This window comes from Saccopteryx leptura, chromosome 3, assembly GCF_036850995.1.
Source record: "Saccopteryx leptura isolate mSacLep1 chromosome 3, mSacLep1_pri_phased_curated, whole genome shotgun sequence".
Classification (NCBI taxonomy): Eukaryota; Metazoa; Chordata; class Mammalia; order Chiroptera; family Emballonuridae; genus Saccopteryx; species Saccopteryx leptura.
In genome coordinates this window covers 17,785,970-17,805,633 of record NC_089505.1, presented here as the reverse complement: position 1 = coordinate 17,805,633, position 19,664 = coordinate 17,785,970, and the positions used below count along the sequence as shown (strand labels likewise).

The 19,664-nt window shown below is 43.5% G+C and overlaps 1 protein-coding gene across 4 annotated transcripts in view; it reads left to right on the top strand.

Moving 5' to 3' along the window:
- Positions 1–19,664, top strand: part of SASH1 (SAM and SH3 domain containing 1) — a 329,462-nt gene that overhangs the window by 274,816 nt on the left and 34,982 nt on the right. For 3 of the 4 annotated variants that reach the window (XM_066373038.1, XM_066373036.1, XM_066373037.1), the window contains exon 9: positions 14,978–15,110. In XM_066373038.1, coding sequence (XP_066229135.1) covers positions 14,978–15,110 — 133 coding nt within the window. Of the gene's footprint in view, positions 1–14,091; positions 14,814–14,977; positions 15,111–19,664 lie in introns of those variants that run through there. The other variant, XM_066373039.1, reaches the window with a different exon arrangement.

Sequence of the window (19,664 nt, the reverse complement as noted above, 5' to 3'; positions counted from 1 at the left end):
TTGGTGCAGATTTCACATTTCTATCATCTTTTGTTGCTTTCCTGTGACCGGTTAAAAGTGCACCATGACTTTACGGACACACTGTATTAACTCTGTGTCTATGGGCAAAATGTATCTTCTCTTCATGCCTTGGTTTCCTCATCTCGGAAACAGGGACAAGCATATTCCATTCGGTTGTTGAAAGGGCAAGAATGAAATGGCACAAAGTACCCAGTGAATGCCAGCATTTTTTTTAATGGTACGTGAAACTATTTCGTCTTTCCATTTACTATTATTCTTAAAATACTTGAGTTCCCGTAAAAGTGCTATTTTTGTACATATTATTAACATGGTAGCAATGCTTACACTTAACAGCAAATAGCCTAGGGTTGTCAAAGCTTAATGTAAATAGTGCATGTTTACCTAGTTGTGCTTTTACCAATCACATAATCAGTTTATTTTCTGTTTCAGAAGGTATTATTCTGTAAGGAGGTTTAGGGGTGGCTCTGGTAAAATTTCAGTGACGTGTTTGGCCTTAGGAATATTATTTGGGAAGAGTAAGCAGTTAATTGTCCTGAAATGACCTAGAGTCATATAGTGCTAATAAGGTCATCTCATTGAGTGTGTGAGTGTGGGCTCCCCTACCCGTTCTCTTGGAGGGCACTCGCATGGCAGCCTCAGAAATAGCTGGAAGTTAGGCTTTGCACCTGGCAGACCAGCCTGGTACATCTCTGTCTCCGCTGATTCGGACAGTTACGGGCAGTTGAAGGTGCTGTCTGCAGACCCTCCTCAGCATACCTGGGGCCACCTGAACAAAAATAAATAGGGACAGAATACTCGGGTACTAGGTAACCTGAGAGTACTTGTTTTTGAAAAATTTTAATTTTCAGATAGCCTTTGATACACTCTGGTCTGTTGTTTCTTTTATTAGGTAGAGCCATGTGAAACTGCAGATATTAATGTGTTTGGGCTATAAAAACGGCAATTTCGTTTGTTCAACCTAATCGCCATGTAGCAAACAGGACCTACCACATTTCTCCAGCTAGCTGATTATATCTAAGTCCAGATGTTTGTAATGTAATCTGGGTGAAGGTTTGGCATTTAGATTTGCAATGCCAGTTTCTTACTTTGCTCTTGGGAGTAAACTCAGGGAGGTTGGTGATAAGAGAGGTTTCCATCACTTGTTTAATGCTGTTGATTCATTACATGTTAATTCTCCCTTAAGTCATTTGCCCTAATGACAAATCTTAGATAATAGATGGGTCGGAGAGAAACCCAGGCCCTATTACCCAGGCTCATGAGTAGGATCCTGACTGAGGACCCTTTCTAACCTAAGCTAATTTATTGAAGTCACAGGCTGCCCATCCCTTTAGGGCCCATTTAAATTTTAAGACACCACAGTTACCCATAATCATCAGAAATCCTAATACTATAGTCAGTCATCATCAGATGGTGACATTCATTTGAAAAGCAGTATTTTAACAACCACGTACAAATTCAAATTATTCTCAAAGTAATTTCTGTAGGAAAAAAAATATAAACCTTTTATTCCCTTCTCTGTCCCTGTTCCTTTCTTTCTTTGTACCAGGACCACACCCTCTGATGTCCTCATGTCGACTGTACTATTACAAGTATAATGCAAGCGGCATTACATGTTCAGTTCCTGACAGGATACTTCGTACCGTACACTTGTGACCCAGAGTAGAGGTGAAAGAATGTCATCTTGAACATTCTTTTCTTTATACATTGTGCATTTATTTAGTATTGACTATATGCTGTCACTATGCACAGGGTGCTTGTATTTAAGAGGAGACACACAGGAGGGTAGCATGAGTGCAGTCTTAATTGGGTTATTTGTATGTGGTGCAGTAAGTACTCACAGAAAGCCCATTAGGTCCCATTGCAGGGAGTGTGGAAGCCTTCCCAGAGAAGGTGGCTGAAACCCAGGAAGAGTTCATCGGCAGAAGTAAGAGGAACAGTGTAGAGAGTAGAGAGAGCAGCAGGGTCAAAGGCCCAGGTCAAGAGCTGGGTAAATCTTAAAAGTTGGATCCTTAAGAGAAAGTAGATTTAAAGAAAACAGCTTTTCTCTGTATCAATAGTTTGACTTCTAGATTCTATTTCTGCTCATTCTTTTTTATAAATTTAATTGAAATGTGCAGCAATTGGTTCTTTTGGTCCTCTATTTTTTTAATGACTGCAATTTAAAAATATATATTCTTGTTTTTCATCTTGCCTTTGTAGTCTCATTTAATTGAATTCATGTTCTTATTAAATTATTTTATAGAGTGAAGCAACTGTTAGGAATTTATTCCCATTCCTTGAGTTATGTTTTCTTGTGATAATGGGATCAAAAGATAAGATCTTCATGTTTTTCTATTCTTGTCCCTTTTTTTTTTCTTTTTTCTTTCCTTATTGCTTTGGTTTGAATAGTTGTGCATTTCACGCCTGGGTGACTTGGGTCAGTTTTCTATTTGTGCTGATATAATAAGGACTACTTTTTGTCCTTTTTGCCATGTTATCTGACAGTAGATTGTTCTTCTTTCTTCCAAGATACAGTCAAGGGCTTTGTTTTATGGTCCATTTATGTTTATTATTGCTGTAGCCTAATGTAATGGGCAGGGAAGGATACCCACCTGAGATGGGTAGTGATCTTCATTGGGATATTTGGGCTCTGCCTTCTCTCTCCTAAGGTTTTGTTTAATGTATTACATCATGATTCGGGCTACTTATTTTATGGATAGGGGAATGGGGAGTCTACCTTAATTTATTTCTCTAGTTCCTGGTGACTTTCTAGAGACTTTATTTCAATCAAGATCAGCCTTAGTATTCACTGTTCTTCTTTTCACTTATTACTCTCACTGCTCCTACATCAGAAAAAGGAAAAAAAAAACCCAAAACCATCCACACCATTTTGCTTCTTTCCAGATTTGAGGTTATATTAAATAATTCTCAAAATTCCCACCAATCTAGTTATTGGAAAAGTGAGGGCCTTCTTTTCCACTGGCCTTCAGAAATTTGTTTCTTACCTTGGTCATGGAGGGTTTTTTTATTATTATTAATTATAATGGGGTGACATTGATAAATCAGGGTACATATGTTCAGAGAAAACATCTTCAGGTTATTTTGACATTTGATTATGTTGCATTCCCATCACCCAAAGTCAAATTATATTCCGTCACCTTCTATCTGGTTTTCTTTGTGCCCCTCCCCTTCCCCCCCCCCCCGCCTCCCCCTGTCCAATAACCACCACACTTTTGTCCATGTCTCTGAGTCTCATTTTTATGTCCCACCTCTGTATGAAATCTTATATAAAGTCTTAGTTTTTTCTGATTTACTTATTTCACTCAGTATAATGTTATCAAGGTCCATCCATGCTGTTGTAAATGATCCGATGTCATCATTTCTTATGGCTGAGTAGTATTCATAGTATATATGTACCAAAGCTTTTTAATCCACTCATCCACTGACGGACACTTGGGCTGTTTCCAGATCTTCGCTATTGTGAACAATGCTGCTGCCATAAACATGGGGGTGCATTTCTCCTGGTCATGGAGTTTTAAAGTTTAAATATTTAGTTATGTTTCTTTCCTTATTTGGTCGCTCTTGGTAGAATATTTTCACTAGTTTTTAGTCATATATATATAATATATATATACACATGCGCACACACGTACATATATACATATAATTTATACATATATGTATACTGTGGGGGGTGCTGTTGCTAATTTTTTTAATTGTGAAGGATATTCTGTGGTTCAGTTTTCAGCAGTCATCACAGACCTGACAGTTTTGCCAATGAGATAACCACAGACAGCCTCTCTAACTCTTGGATTCCTTTTCTAAGGATTCAGCCTAGATTTCTATAATTAGAAAGTAAACTTCTACAAATTATTTATTCTACAAACTAAAGGAGAATTATGTTAAGGTTGTAGACCATCACTCTAGGAGACGACATCGGCCCACCTGCCTCCAGGTTCAGCAGGTGACTGTGATCTGATGGCCAGCGTTTTGATTGGAGGAAGGAACGTGGGATTGTACCTTCCCTTCCTTGCCACGTGGCTCCATCAGTTCTCTGTATTTCTACAGCACGGTGGGCCTAGGCAGGGTTGTTTGGCAGCTGTGTCCAAGGAGTCATCATGCCTGATCTGTAAAACAGTCTGTCTGAGATCCCACACAAGTAATGTGGCTTTGCGAACACCACCCAATCCCATGGGAGAGTTACCGCTTCTGGGATGAAAACTTCCACCGGCTCCGGCAACTGGCGCCTCAACACATATGTAATTGCCCTACTTGGCAGTCCTGTTCTGAATCATCCTTTTCCATGGCACGGACAGTGTGAGAATCGAATGCACTTGGGAGTGAGTGGGCTTGGTGTTTTGCTCGAGTCTTCAGTGTGCCTGACACCATAGATGACATCACGCCCCTCCTACCAGAGGGACCTCTAGAGCTGTCTACTACCTCCCAGGCAACTGTTTGTTACCTTAACTTCTGTGACCTATGGCAAGGTGACAGACAATCCAGCAGAAAAATCTTCCAAAGATATAGAGTGAAGAGAAAGTCAGTTCTCTTTCTTCCCCTTAGCACACACACCCCCCCCCCCCCGCCCCGCCTACATCTTTCGAGAGAAAGAAATCATTTGCCCTGGCAGAGGCAACTTGCAGAATTAGGGTGGGGGGGGGGGGCTTGCCTGCATTCTAAGTTTCCCTACACTTGCCTGCTTGTAGGGCTCCTGAGGCCTTTTATATTCTTTCTCCTCCTCCTCCTGGGGAAAGTTACAACATTATCTGGGGGCGATTGAAAGCAATTCAAAGTTCATTGAGTATAAGAAATAGAGTAGAGGTTATTGTGGAAGGTAGCATTCCTTCACTGCTTCTTTGGTTTTACAGTTTTTAAAACAGTTTCTTAAGTGAATTAAGTGCTGACAAGCATTTGCCCCTAGAGGATGGTAATAGGACCTCAAATTCTCCCATACTTTTTACAAATAAGACTATCACGTAATTTTCTCCTCTTCCGCCTCTGCCGCCTCCTCCTCTTCCTTCAAATCTGGCGACAACTAGTTAATTTTGAAACTTCCAGAGAGATTATTTCTGCGTTACACTGCACCTCTGGGAAAAGAATGGAATCTTAATTTTTTTCCCCCATATGCTGACAAAAATCTTCTAATTTCAGAGGGCAATGATGTCACCAGCTAATGAGCAAAGTATTTCTTACTAAACAGATGAGTCCTTCCCTTAAGTCTTTGTGAAATAAACTTAAAAAAAAAAAAAACAACCCACAATGTGTTTCGCATTTTATTACTCCGACAACTCATAAACACTTTTTAAAGTAATCCTGGCTTCTTTAAAGAGTGAGACGAATTATTTTATAAACACAAAGAAATAACATTAACCTGATGCCTGTGACCAGAAGGCCCCTGCCAGAGTCAGACACTGAGGACTGGGAGGCCGCAGGGCTGATCCTCACCATGCCCACCTGGAGCCAGTGTGCTGCCCCCAAGGTAGGGAGTGATCTCGAATGCATCACTTGCTGGCCTAGCGGCAGGAGATCAGGCATGTTGGAGTGATTATGAAATCCAGCTTGGAGAAGAGGAGAGCCTCAAGCTGTTGTTGATTGCTGTCACATGCTGTTTATAAAGGCAACAGCATCAGCCGAACTCTTCTCTGATTGTCCAGATAGACAGGCATCTAAGGTCAGGGAGAAGGGCGTAGGGCCACAGGGCCACCGAAACACTGGACGTCTAGGCGCATTTAGGAACATGGCAATGGCCCCAACCCATGGCAGTGCCCTTCCCCTCAGTGAAGCACTTCCATTTTTCAGCCAATGGTGAGTTCTTCCATGTCCCCAATCCCTGTATCTCTGTGTTCCTTTTATATGTTTATTATGTTTGACTTACATGAGTCATATTTCTGAAATTCTCTTGGATTCTCGTACTAGAGTAAAAACTTTGTAAGTCCATGTAAAACCAGAGTACTCCTATTTCTCTACCTTATTCTTGATTGACTGTATTCATTCATTCATTTCAATTAGGAACCATGTACTTAGCACAGATGTAGATACTATTTTTACTTACCTACGTTGAAAAGAATATTGTAATATTTAGTGTTGGTAACTGTGGGGAGACAGTAACTCTTTTAATGTTATTTCTGAGATTTAAAAATAATGCAGTATTTCTACTGTGCAAATTCTTAATGTATATTAAAAGACCTAAAGATATGCCTATCTATTTACTCAGCAATTCTAGAATATAATCATCTATTCAATAAAAAGAATGCTAGATGCCTTAGAAATTTTACAGGAAAGTGTTCATTGGAGTATTGTTTATAATATTGAAAAGTTGGAAATGTAAATATCCAATGATGGGGTACAGTTTAAATAATTTAAAGCGTACTTCTAAGACTGACTATTGAATTATTCATGCATTTTATTTGCTGAATATTTGTTGATATAGGAAAATGTTCAAACATTTAAAATGCAGGTTATCAAACAGTTTGAACAGTATTTATTGAGGGCTTCAGGGTCACTCTAAGGAAAATCTTTGGGGCCATACTGACTCAATGAAGGTCACAATTATAAGTGAGTACTTTTCTCTACTTAAACTGTATATTCATGTGAGGGGAAGGCTTTGGAGACCCTGAGAGTGACCTGGGGAGGTGGAGCAGCTAAAGAACACGAGGTCATCGTTTTTTATAAAGATAAAACATAAAAACACAAGAGTGTGTAGTGTGCGTGTGTGTGTGTGTGTGTGTGTGTGTATGTATAACAAGTGAGTGGACATAAACCAAAATATTACTGATTTTTCTGTCCAAATAGGGGAATATAGGTGATTTCTCATTCTCTGTTTTGTTTCTGCATTTTACAAATTGTCTATAATTAAATATATATCATGTGTAATCAACCATAAACCATAAATATTGCTAAGATACATATACAGAAATGAATATGACACTGCTCATTGTCCTCATGAAGTTTAGTGACAGGCTAAGTAATCTAGTGATTACAGTATGTTTCGTGCTAAGTCCTATGATTAAATCTGTTTAGGTTGTTGTACCATCACCCAGTCTAAGGAAAGTGAGGAGGGAGGCCAGGAAGCCTTGCCAGAGGTGACACATGGGACTGAATCTTGAAGAATTGAGTGGAGCCTAGTGAGGTAGATGGGTGGGCAGAGAGATTTCCAGAAGAGGAGTATGCAGGTACAAAGGTGTGCAGGCATGTGCGAGTGTCGGTATTTGAGATGCTCAGAGAATAAGAAACGGGTGCAATGGAAGGCCCTTTCCACCTCGTACCTGTTTAGTGGGCATGCTGGAAATAAGGATAGGGCTCTGGCCATGTTTCATGATAAGGCCTTTGGATTTTGTCCTGAGGAGCTAATGGACAATCCTTAGAGTGGGAGTTACATCTGTCCTCAGCAAACTTGCACACCTGCTGTGTGCTGGATAAGTCCACTGTCCAATAAACAAGACTAAAAATGCTTTGTCCTCTGACTGTTTTCACCTTCCCTCCAGCAAGAAGCTTCCCAGAGTGGCCTGGTCTGGCTTAGTCTTTCAAATATCCCATTCCAGTTTACAGCGGGGGCTGGGAGCTCTGGGTCTGGAGAGTTTATACCTCTTCATTGCACCATGATGACACACGTAGGTAGAGAGGGCCCGCTGTGGGCGGGCCTTGCATCAGCCACTGTGGATACCAGGAGGGGGGACAGACACGGTCCCTGTCCCCTGGACCTTCCTGTCCACTGAAAGACAAGCTTGTGTTGGGTGCCCATGTGCTGTTCAGAAAGAGGAATAGGGAAGGAGTTGGCCCCTAGGGGGACGAGGAGGTGTGTCCTTCCCTCCACCTGCCTCACACAGCCTGGCTCACGGAATGCCCAGCTTCCCACAGATCTCACACGGATAGAGGCCTCTCCGCCTACCAGGCTCTGGTACTTACGTCCAAGGTCACCTTTCCTCTTCTCAAGAACGTAGGAGGCTTATCTCTGCCTATTTGAAAACTGAGAAGAGGGAGGAAGCCTGCTGTTCACAAGTGGCAGAAGGGGCCCAACTGCAGCATCCCTGCTTCTGCTCAGTCTTCTCTGCGCCTGATCAAACGGTGCAGACCCGGCCTCAGGTGTTGGCCATATCACTAGCTCTCGCATCTTTTCTTTGCCTTTGCTATTTACACAGCACCGAAAACAGCAGTGTGTAAGAATGAAAACAGGTCTTGTTTGGGTTCCAGTCAGTAGCAGACAGCGTGTGTAGGAAGCACTTACCAAGGTCTAGTTGGCCATTATATTGAATACATAGACAGTTTTTGAAACAACAAACTAAGGTAAATGTTATCGGTCCAAATTTACATGGAGGAATACTGAGACCCGGAGAACTGAAGGGATGGGCTGGCAGGCTTGGAAATTAAACCCAGGTTGTTCTTCCTGTAAAGACTTTGGGCTTCCATCTTCCCTTATCCCACTCGCATGGGGGCGTTCTCATTTCCTTAGTTTTCTTCAGTTAGCAAATGCAACCAAGGACTTCTACTGACCTTTTTAAGGAATTTTAAGTATAACATTGCATGCGGTATGGTTGTCACTCTTGGGTAAAGGAAGCCGGCAGAGGTAGGGGGTGGTGGTGCAGGAGCAAAACCGTGAGGTCTTGGAGTCTGCCTTAACCATTTATTGTCTGAGATCATGCGTCTAAATACTTAGCACGGTGCCTGGGAATGGGGAGCTTTTGACACGTATGGGTGTTGGAGGTACAACATCAAGAACACCTGCCACATGTAGGCCCCTCAGATGGCCGTGGGAAAACCAGAGTGGGTGTTGGAGAATGGGTTTGTGAAATGGGGAACTAGGCAGAATAGAGAAGTTGTGACGAACCCTTGTGGGGTGAAATAATAGGAAATTCCATAAACGTTAGGAGGAGACATTTCTGGGACAGAAAATTGGGGAGAGGGGAATTCCTGCTGAAGTAGAGAGATGCTTCAGGGGCCTAAGGAAAGAGCAGGACAGGTGCCCAGGAATGGGGACTCTGCATTAGTACATAAGGGAAGACCCACACGTTGAGAGGCACCTAGGAATGGACAGCTCATACTGTGCATTGAAATATATGACTCCCAACTGCATGAATTTACCCCCTGAAAATACAGGCATGACCTGCAACCCACGACATGGAAACCTCATAGGGGGCTTTCAGTCTTGTCTTGCATAGATGATGCTCTGTTTAAATGACATCATGTGCTTACGGCTCCCCAGACACCTCTGAGAAAAATTAAATGCTCATCTTGTGACGGTCCCCATGCTCACATTTCTAGGATACAGGAGAAGTCAGCTATTCTAAAAGGATCGTCAAAATAGTTTGGTATGGCAGTTTTAGAAGTGTCAGTGAAGGGGAATCGTCCTACATTGACACTTGTGGTTAAAATAGAAAAAGGAGCCGTGAAGGAAACGGTGAGAAAGTGACTACTCTAGGAGAAAACCAAAAGTGTAAGTTTTAATTCAGTAGTTTCAAAAATAGCCATTGGACGGTGTCTATTTTCAATCGAGACTGCTTCCTTCAGGGGGTGTTTAGAAGAATATCTGCAAAAGAGAGCTTTTTTAAGTCCAGTCACTTGTAAGGGTTAGTCCTGGTCCGGATTTGCTCAGATTCTCGCGTTCTTTTTTTTTTTTCTTTCTCTGGAATTCCATAGACAGTAATTAAGGAACTGGAGGCCAGCGGGAGGTCAGGGAGCCTTCGTCAGTGAAAACAGGGATTGTTTGCCACGTACAACACTCCCTTTTTTCCTTGTGGTGAATAGAAGATTTGCTTAGAGCTGATGACTTATGCCTTTCTTGCAAGTTATGCAGTTAGCAAGTAACGGGGACTCAGTCAGCAAGCGAAAGGCAGCTAATTGAATCCAGTGTCTTCACTTTTTTTTTTTCCTTCGGATCCTAAACTGTGCTGGTGGAGCCTGTCTGATCATGTAACTCGAAAGGAGCATGTTGCAAAAGTGCGTGATCCTCGCTTTGCGATCCGAGTTGACGGAACAGGAGTGAAGTCGCTCTCAAAGTGGGGAGGGGGTGGGGGTACCGGTACCGGAGGAGCTCCGAATTGCCCCTTAGGTCTGCTAAATGCCGAAGCCGGTAAGTTCACTGGATATACTGTATTTAATGCAAAGGGAAAATGTGCTTTCTGTCTTCTCAGGGCAAAGCTGTGGATTGCTGCTGGCTACAATGCTTTTTTGTCTTTTCTATTCAAATTCCTCTAGATTTGTTCTTCTTTCCTTGTTTTCTCCCCTGCCTTCTAACTCTGAGCATTCTTTCCTAACCTGCTTACCCAATAAGACGACATCTCTTTTGGAGGAGAAAAGTGAATGTTATTTTGAGAATACAGTGAGAACGCGAGGGATTGAGTGCGCAGGGGTTGGAGCTCAGTTGTCAATTGCAAAGGCTTTCTGTGTGGAGGACTTACGACAGCATTGCACTGCCACTTTTCATAAAGTAACAACTGATAGGTTTCCTTCTGCCATTGATAAAGCGGACCTAGGAAGTTGAAGTGTCTATGTTTGGTTATGCGCTGGATTAACCAGAAATGGTTGTGTGAATTTCACAAGCGAATGCATTCCCAATTGCAAAATACTCTCCAGAAATGCTTACATATCTTACAGTGTTATGTGCTGTCTCTGGGGGAGAGAAGTCAACTTAATGTGGCTATTAATTGAGACTGCATGAGGGGTGTTGGGAGCTGGAGAAGCAAACTGAGTGTTTTTCTTCAAAGGCTGAGTGGTAATCCTGTGCTCAGTGTGGTCTCAAGCGGTCCTTGGAGGGTCCTAGTTGTTCCTTGTAAGTTCGGTTTAACCTTTATCACTGCCCATGACTCCTGTGCGTGCATCACTGTGCCGTGCGGCTCTTGGAAAACTTTTGTTTATCGTGTCAGAGTCACAAGAATTGTTGTCACAGGGTCAGGTGAAGTATGTGTTACTGACCTGCAGTGACAGGAGTTAAGGTGAACAATGAGGGGGGCACTTTGAGTTTGCGCCAGCACACAAATGTTTATATCAACAGATGCTATTAATTGTGTCCCTTTTTTCCAATCATCCTTAATGTAGCTGTGTTATAAAAAGTTCTCCACGCTGGCTCCATGTCTTTCCCATTAGAACACTGCAGATGTGTCAGGGATGTACTCGTTCCAAAAGCAGCTGAGAAGGAAGGAGGCTCCACCCTCCTTCACAAGCCAAAGGGCCCCCTAGGTCCCTCATTCAGCACCCTGGCAGGCAGTGGTGTACTATCTCTTTAAAGCAGCTATAGTTTTGTGCCTTGGCTTGGTCACTTTGTTATGGTTTAAAACTGTGGAGCCAGCTGTCTGCAATCTGATGTAATGTTGCCATGGAAACCAGAAATGAAACACTTAAGCATTCACCACAGAATTACTACATATAGCATTAGCCAAAGTAATTAAAAGTTGAGCCATATGGGCTTTCTGGTGGAAAAATCTGCAGTAGAGAGGCTGGAAATCAAATGTTTCTATTTACAATATTGTAGGTCCACTTTTCCCACATCCTTTGGTGGGATAAATTAATTGCCTTCTGCTACCAAAGGTTTAGAGGTGGGGAGGTTTTATGCAGATAATTGAGTTTTCACGTTCTCATTCAGAAGATGATGAAATTAAAGTTTATTTTAGTACTCTGTCCTTAGGTGGGACAGGGCAGGGGAAGAGAGACCATCTCATGTCTGAATGTACATGAATTTATCATTTCCCCCCATTTTTCATTTAAAACCTGTCTTTTAATAGTTCTGAATTTATTAGAATCAATCATTCATTTTATACACAAGTGCAGATTTCCTTCATCCTCTACTAAGTTCCTCCCGGTGGGAAGATTTCTTAATTAAGAAAAGGAAAAACATAAATTCTTACACGGGGGGTGTATTTGCTGAATGAAAAGACACAATATATTATTTCCAGCATTTGGGAAGTGGTGCATACTTATTTAAAAGGAGAGACATGAAACAAGGAATTAAAGCTTAAAATAAATTTAAAAGAAATGCGTGCCTTTTAACAGAGTCTTTATATTAAAACAGCTGGAGAGAATTTTTTAAAGGCAAATATTTCACAACTCTTTTTCCTCTGGACTCAAGAGGAAGTAAGAAGTCAACACCTCTCCATCAATAAAGAAGATCTTGGGATACACTGGACTCTAGTAACTTCTCGGCTACTTAAGAGATTTTCTAGTTTAAAATATTATATATATATTTTTTTCAAATTTTTCTTCATGGTAATGTGAAGAAAGTTATTGGTTGCTATGATTTGTGATTTGTCAGAGGCAAATACCTCCAAAATCTTCATTTTTAAAAAAGAAAACAAAAAAATAACCATTAATTCAAAGTTTTAAAGAGCTTCTGTTTCTCAAAAATAGATGGAACATGTGAAAGCAATTAAATAAGTACCTGGAATATGTTATTTTTCACCACAGTGAGTCTGGGCAGAGGAAATGAGGAGTGGGGGAGGGGGGAAGAAGGTCATTGTCTTTAAGTCTGTTGTCCTGGTTTAATTTTTTTGATTTCTCCCTAAAAAGTTCTCTCTCATGGCTCATTTCCTATTTATGATTTGTGTCTCTGGACTGAAGATTTTTGTATTACTTCTTTATATGTTCCACTTCTCTTTTTTCCTCCTCCTATTCCCTACGCACACACTCATGCACCCACACCCCACCAGCAGTCCCCAAGCTAGGTGTGAGGTATATATCCTCTGATGGAGCTGCCTATATCTTGATTTAAAAAAACCTATGCTTATTTCCATTTTCACTTTAGAATTTTTTAATGTGAGGGTTATAGACATGCTGACGTATTCTAGGTTTGTCCCATTGGTATATACAAAGACTCTCTATAATCTAATGCTGATTCCCCTTCTGTTAGATTTGCCTGGCTTTTGAGAAATGTCAAGAGGACAGAATATTTTTAAATGTTTATGTGTAACTCCGTGCATTGTGGTTTTGTTCGGGTGCCGATTAGCCAGAAAGAGGGTTAACCAAGGCCTCATTCCTCTGGCTGACCACTCTGGCTGTTTCATCACATGTAACAATTCAGCCAAGTAAAAACAGAATTTGAACTCGGCAATATCATTATTGAGTAGGAACTATATTTATTTCATTTTAATTGTTTTACATTTTGAGTTGAGGCCAAATGCAATAAGCCTGATTACTAGCATGCAATGTAGCCTCTGTCCCCCATTACCTGGGGGTGTGTGTTAAATAGCCTTGACCACCAGGTAACCCAGTAGTTTATTTATTTATTCATTCATTCATTCATTCATTCATTTTAGAGAGGAGAGAAGATGGTGGGGGGGGAGAGGAGCAGGAAGCATCAACTCTCATATGTACCTTGACCAGATAAGTGCAGGGTTTTGAACCAGCGACCTCAGCATTCCAGGTCAACGCTTTATTCACTGTGCCACCACAGGTCGGCTAACCCAGTAGTTGACTTTAATTCTGAAATGTGTATGCAACATTTTAATTCGGAATTTCAGAGAAATTGAATATGCATATTGATATTCTTCACCGCAAGGAAGCCTGCGAAATACCCTTGGCCGATGACTTTTCATGTATGGGTTATAATAATTGATTCTTTGCTGGGTGAGGATGTACTTAGAGACGTGTGAGGGGAACTACAGTGGCTCCATGCTGGGAGCACCAGTAGGCTGGAAGAGGCCAGGAACAGCGTTGCATTTACCCCTTCCATAGCGCCAGAGTGCGCAGAGAGATTTGTAGACTCACAACGTGCACTGTTTTTATACCGAAATAACTCATATAATCTCTACCTCATTTCCTCTTGAATTATTCTCCGCTCATTCTTGTTTCTTATTGTCTATGAAGTTGTGATGAATGAGCGTATTTCTCCGGGGGGGGGGGGGGGGAGGGCTCCGTGTTACACTCATGCTCAGAGATGTGGTTTGTTTCTGTGCTGTGTTTTCAGTGGAGGCATTCCTGTCTCCACTCCTTCAGGGAAGTAAGTTTGAGGAAATGGAGAGAAAGCTGTTGCCAGGATGTGCAGTATTAGCTGGAGTCCCAGCAGCTGCCTAGGGCGTGCCGCGCCTGCGCACTGCGGCCAGCTGCGCTCCCGGGAATGCCGAGCCCCGCGTGCAGCAAGCCCATTTTCGTTGGAGACTTTTGCCTTTTTTACATTTTGGACAGATAAAACAGAGGAAGCTGCATATTGAATGTTGGAGCCGACTTGGAAGCGAAACCCTCATTTTGTTCACAAGGAAAGGATTGTTTCTTGCCAGGGTCACTGCTGTGGAGAGAAAATTTTTTTTTTCTTTCTGTAATGTTGGATCCTTGAGGGAAAACAGCTGGGCTGAGCATACTTGACTCGCTGCAGAACGGAATGGGCTGCTGGGGAATATGGACTGTAGTGTATGACTGAAAAGGTCAGCTTTTTCCCTTGTCCCTCGGAGGAATGCAGGGCTGTCCTCATGCTCCCCTGGTGAGCTCTTGGAAGGGGCTGGGAGAGGCCGAGCGGATGGCTGAGATGTGGCAGGCTGTCCTCGCCAGCGAGACAGAAGGCGACTTTCTGCAGCTCTTCCTTTCCCCTGCCCTGCTGGTTTTCATTTTCGGGGAGGACTGGAACAAGTCAACAGAATTTTGGTTTGGAGGAGTAGTTGGTGACCACGTTTAAACAGCAAGTCCTGATGGGCCAGACAGATGACAGCCTGGCCCAAACCACAGCAGTGAAACTGGAATTACAGGGCCAGCCTTGGAGAGAGCCCTGCGGAATTCTCCTAAAAGAGGACCTGGAAGTAGTTGAGACAGAACGTACCACCACATGCCGGTCAAGGGCAAGGGTGTGTGCTATGCTGCTTAGGACCTAACTCTCCACTCATTAGACCTTTAAGATGGTAGGTGGAGCTTCAGGAACCTGTTGGGCAAATTGGTGGGGGCCTCAAGTTCAGCTGCAGCGCTCCCCAAGCACAAGCTGGCTGCGAGGCAGGGCTGCTCCCTGCTGCAGGAGCAAAGCTCTGGAGCGCTTATCTGATTAACTTCTCTCCTGTTTTTTTGCCAGTCAAGAGAGCAGTCGGATGATGAGACCGAGGAGTCGGTGAAGTTTAAGAGGCTGCACAAGCTGGTAAACTCCACTCGCAGAGTGAGAAAGAAACTAATCAGAGTGGAAGAAATGAAAAAGCCAAGCACTGAAGGTAATAAAGCAAACCTCACCCTGTTTATTCCAAAGCAATTCGTGTGGGGTCTGTTTTTCAGTGGACAAAGAATATAATTTCAAGTGGAAAATGGTTTGAGTCCTGGCAGAGAGAGAGAACTGGGTCTGCCTGTTAGCAGGCTAACACTCAGCACATTATAGGATATAACGTGGGGATCTGTCTTGCTTTTTGTTAGTAATGTGCATGTGCTGCATCTTAATATATAAATATTACAGAGATGGGAACTGGCTAATAATATGTGACAATGACATCTTCTCAAGGTATGGCATAGCTTAAATTTTGAGCTTATGCCATTTTATATAAACTTTTATTTTCTCACTTCCTCTCAGGATAATAAGCCTTTGCTTCCAAAAAGATAATAGTCCTTGCCCTGTGGATTCAGTCAAAATTTGATATACATCCATCTCAAGCAAACATCTGACAATTAAGGCACTTCATGTCCTTTCAGATCTCTGAGGGGTGATTTGCTCTTCTTGTAAACTATCTCAAGTCTCAGTTCAAATGGGGCTTTAAGGACCTTCTATGCTAAGTGGATCTCTGAGAGCTATATTGCTGGCTAAACCACTTGTCAGATGAAGCAATGTCAGGAAGGGTATGAGCTTGGATTTATTGGAATGAATAGTTAGCCTTTGAAGTGTAATTATGACAGCCATGGAATGTAATCACAACAGATCTGTCTTGCTTTTTGTTAGTAATGTGCATGTGCTGCATCTTATAAAATTCTCCCCCAAAAGATAAAAGAATAAGATTTCCTATTTGAAAAATGATAAGTAAACTGGGGGGAAAAAAACCACTGGGAAGAATATCTTTTTATTTTTTTAAATTCATATTACTTGTTAAGATGACATACTTACATTGTGAGAAATTTTTAACTTGTATTTTTTAAAAGTATCATTGTAGAGAACTTTTTTTGTACAGAAATAACATCAGGCCATGGAGGGAGCTGGATTTCCCCTTAGGTAGACGATGGTTTCCTGTTGTTGTTATTGCTGGGTTTTATTTTAATTTGTTGTAAGCCCCCCTAGAGGAATATTGAAGGTAAAGGGGTTCCTGTGGGAAAATCGAGGTTAAAGGGGAAGGAGGAGGAGAGAGTAAGAGAGATCTACTTTATGGCCACTTTCATCAACTTATGGTTGTATTTAATTCCTGGGTTTCATTTGGGTGTGTTTTATTGCATGGTAATTTGTTTACCTTGGGGCGCCATGCTGATTTTACACTGGGATGCTTTAATACCTGTTGGCCAATCGTGGTTTTCACAGTACAGAAGACAGCCTGGCTTCCTCTTGCTTTGGCAGCTCTTCCCAAAATCCTACACACAGTATCCGTCAGTAATATCAACTAGAACCAGGCAGAGCTGCCACCATTGAGCCTTGTGGGTATCATGCTTTAAAACCTCATGCACTCTTGGCAAAATGAAGTCTCAAATATCACAACTAGATTGGTGGGTCTTGTTCATAAGACGGTAAAGTGAGTGGAATAGTTAGCGTTGGCCCCTTCAGACGTGATAGTCAGAAGTGTTGAGGGAGCTTTTCCCCACTAGATTACCATTTGTAAAATCACAGGAATATTCTGACTTGTATAGTATTTCAAAATAAGTCAGTCAGCCAACTCTGAGAGACATAGTTAAAAAATAAAAAGGAAAAACAAACCAAAAGAGTTAGCCCTAGGGTAAAAAGTACTGACTGAATGGATGTCTCACTCTAACTTTAATTCATCGGGGTACGAGTTAGGGGGTCTCAGCTGGATGCTAGATTTCATAAGCTGAGTCCCTAATGAGCTGAGGAGCTGGGATGCCATTGATTGGGCTTGTTGGTGTCACCGAGCAAGGCCCCAGGTGTGTGTGTATCTCAGAGCGTCTGCATCGGGCTGCCCCCAACACCTTGCTAGACAAGATCTCCCTCCGTCTCCTTGCATAGTAGAACTCTATGCAGTTCCTCATCGGCTAAAGAAATGGTACTTGCTACTGTGACCCCTGCTTCTGCAAGCAGTTAAGATTCATCCTCCCAGTAACCCCTGCTTCCTGTCCCAAACCTTCAAAGATGAGACCCTGTGTACTTCCTGCATGCCTGGGCCAAAGCTCGTTTCCTGAATATTTATTGAGAGCATGCTCTGTGGCAGGCACGCTCTTAAACATCTTAGATGTTCTGATCCTTTGCCTATCATCCTCAGAATAGCCACCAGAGGCAGAACTCAAACCATGCTCATTTGGAAAATGAGGAAACTAAGACACCAAGAGGGGAAATAACTCGCTCAAGGTCACCCCACGAAGTCAGCCAGCAGATGATCCCGAATGAAGTCTGGACAGCCTGACTCCCCTGTCCTGGGTCTTCACTCTGTGCCATGCCTGCCCTCACCCCCCAGCTCTGGAGGCTTGGAAAAGCCTGGAAGGTTACAGTCCTTCACCCAGGCTCACCCTTGTAACATGAACTTCCAGTCTTTATGTGGGGCACAGATGTCCCTAGACCAGCGGTTCTCAACCTGTGGGTCGCAGCCTCGGCGGGGGTCGAACCACCAAAACACAGGGGTCGCCTAAAGCCATCGGAAATACATATTAGGCGACCCCTGTGTTTTGGTTGTTCGACCCCCGCCGGGGTCGCGACCCACAGGTTGAGAACCGCTGCCCTAGACAATAGTAAATTGTAAGCCAGGTCAGTGCCCTTTGCCCACTTCTGTGCCTTTCCTGGAGCTGATAACCTCCGACCCCCTTCCCTTGTTGCTCCAGCAGCTCATCTGTAACCTGCTAATGAACTACTCGCTCATGGCCAATGCTTTTCAGCATACAGAGTTCCTTCACGTATCTCTTCTCATTTAATTTGATCTCGCAATAGCCCTGTATTACTAAGATAAGGTAGGCACTGTTCCCGGTGAGGGAACAGACTCAGAGGTTGAAGTGGCTGCCCTAGGTCACAGAGATGTGGAGCGGCAGACCCAGGGCTGGCGTCCTAGGCACAGCTCTGTGTTCTCGGTGTTAGGTCATCCATATCCTCTCCTGTCAGCATCCCCTTTCCCTCTGTATGCTGATCTCAGCTGAATGAAGTAGATCAAGGTCAATAGGTGAAGCGAATCACGCCCAGTCATGACCGTGGGAACACTCTGGATTGTCACTCTCCCGGTAGGTTGGGTGTACTTTCAAGTCAGAGCAGAATGGGGGAGTTCGCGCTCTGACCCCCAGGGGTCAAGTCCAGGCTGGGATGTCAGGGCACGGGTCCAGCAGACAGACAGACAGACGAGCCTGCGCCATGCGAGGGAGGCCTGCCCTCAGCACAGGCTGATGCGGCCCCTTTGGAAACGTTGGCCACACTTCCTGCCAGACTCCTCACCAGATGCTGGCTTCAAGAACCAGAAGTAGAGCTACATATGTCCTGGCGACATGTGCCCCTCCACGGGTGCCAGACTCCACAGTGTCATGGAAGTATCGGCATCTCCGATGACAGCCCTGAAGACAGCCCAGAAAAATTCCAACCCACCACTGAGTGACAGGCTATTTCTTTATCTAAGTACGTTTACATCTTTTAAGTTTTAGATATTAAATATTTAAAAATATTCAGTCACTCATCAGATTTCCCTGAAGCCCCGCAGGACGATGAGCAGCTAAGGGCCTTTGCGCAGCTCTGCGGACACCTGGTCTCCGGGTAGAGCCATGATCTGTACTGGGCGGCTCTTTGGAGAAGTCTGCGGTTGGGCTTCCTCGCCTCCAGGCCGTGCCCCGTCTGGGCCGCGGAGGGCAGGCTGTATCTAGCAGAGGTTGCCTTTTGTACCTCCGGCAACACAGGGACCCTTGGTCTCCTTTCCTTCTTAGTCAGATGTCCTGAGGAAGTGTCAGGAGAACTTCATGCTGTGCACACGCTGACTGCCTCTGGTCTGGCCAGTTCCTGCCTGAACCCCTAGACCCTCATTTTGAACTCTTGGGAAAGGGCTGGGAATAAATCTCTAGCGAGTGTAGTTGTGCTGCAGGTGACGGGGAACTTCTGGCTGGACAGCTGACTCCTCTCCCTTCCCACTGCCACCTCCTTGCCGTCAAAGTCCATCCTGGGTCATACTTAATGGCAGTGGTACTTTTTTCTTTATATTTTTAACTGTTATTCCCATCAGTTGGAAAAGTAAGGAACTTTTGGAATTTTAAAGGACTGCTACCAATCCACTCATCTTTTCCCCTTCTCTGAAGCGAGCAGGTCTTTCCCTTTGTCTCTGACATTTAAGCACACACTGGCACCCTGGTCCCAGCTAGGATATTTAGTGCCATCCCTCTGTTCCAGGAAACTTTGTATTTTTTCCTCTTTCCAGTTCAGCTGGTGGAAAGCGGCCGTGCTCAGAAGTTTCCTTATAATTAAAGGGACACAGCCAGATAGGGTCACTACACCCACGGTTTGACCTACTTCTTTCTCACATCTGTTCGCATCACACACGGAGGAAAGAACTCAGTTTTCCTGCCAGGAAGCCCAGACCTTTCCACTGACTGGGCTCCGGAGGGCTTGGAGCGGTACCTGGCCCCAGCGAAGGAGATGGGGCTGCTTGCATGGCCAGGCCCTTAAA